Source organism: Penaeus monodon, chromosome 26 (genome assembly GCF_015228065.2).
Source record: "Penaeus monodon isolate SGIC_2016 chromosome 26, NSTDA_Pmon_1, whole genome shotgun sequence".
Classification (NCBI taxonomy): Eukaryota; Metazoa; Arthropoda; class Malacostraca; order Decapoda; family Penaeidae; genus Penaeus; species Penaeus monodon.
In genome coordinates, this window is record NC_051411.1 from 33,661,672 (window position 1) to 33,662,881 (window position 1,210).

Below are 1,210 nucleotides of genomic sequence, written 5' to 3' on the forward strand. Positions count from 1 at the left end.
GGGGGTTGGGGTTTATTTCAGGGTTGGATAAGGGGTTGGGGTTTATTTTAGGGGTTGGATAAGAGGTTGGGGTTATTTCAGGGGGTGGATAAGGGGTGGGGTTTTATTTCAGGGTGTTGGGGTTTATCAAAGGGTTGGATATAAGGGGTTGGGTTTAGTTTACAGGGTTGGATTAAGGGGTTTTGGGGTTTAGTTCAGGGGTGGGATAAGGGCGGTGTGTGGGTGGGGTTTATTTCAGGGGTTGGCTATAAGGGGTTGGGTTAGTTCAGGGGTTGGTAAGGGGTTGAGGAGTTTATTTTAGGGGTTGGATAAGGATTGGGTTTATTTTTCAGGGGTTTGGTTGGGGTTTATTTAGGGTGTTGGAGATGGGATTGAGGGTTTATTTAGGGGTTGGATAGGGCAGTGGGTTTAATTTTAGGGGTTGGGTTTATTTTTCGGGGATTGGATAAGGGATTGGGGTTTTATTTTCAGTAGTTGGATAAGGCGTTGGGGTTTATTTTCAGGGCGTTGGGGTTATTTTAGGGGTGATATGGATTGGGTTTATTTTTTCCCACAAATATTTTGGTTGGGTAAGGGGTTGGGTTTATTTTTTGGGGTGGGGGTTTACTTCAGGGGTTGCGATTAGGGATCTGGGTTTATTTCAGGGGGTTGGATAGGGGTTGGTTTATTCTAAGGGTTTTTGGATAAGGGCTTGGGGTTTATTTTAGGGGCTGGATAAGGATTGAGGTTATTTTTGTGATTAAAAAAGTGATAAACGAATATAAAGCGAAAATATGAAAATGCATATCCCTCTTACAGATACTGCCTCAACACCGACGGTTGCCATGGTTACAACACGGAAAGGCGACGCTGCAATTATTTCTCTTGCAATGGTGAGTGAAATTAGTGATCAACGTGAATGGAATGATTTGCAAGCCTGGTTTTATTCATAGAGGCCCTTGTTTTGGATTGTTCCGGATCGGTGGAGCCTTTGTGGCAGTTTTAGCGAATTAGATTACGTTAGATTATGTATTATATTTATGAATGTAGTGCGTGTGTGTATATATATATATATATATATATATATATATATATATATTATATATATGTGTGTGTGTGTGTGTGTGTGTGTGTGTGTGTGTGTGTGTGTGTGTGTGTGTGTGTGTGTGTGGTTGTGTGTGTGTGTGTGTGTGTACATATATATATATATATATATATATATATATATATA

At 40.7% G+C, this 1,210-nt stretch overlaps 1 protein-coding gene across 1 annotated transcript in view; it reads left to right on the plus strand.

Annotated features, from left to right (window-relative positions):
* Positions 1-798: 798 nt before the first annotated feature.
* The window catches only part of LOC119590095, a gene marked incomplete at its 5' end in the record, with an annotated part of 47,199 nt that continues 46,787 nt past the window's right edge, over positions 799-1,210 (plus strand). The window contains 1 exon segment of the mRNA XM_037938860.1: positions 799-872. Coding sequence (XP_037794788.1) covers positions 799-872 — 74 coding nt within the window.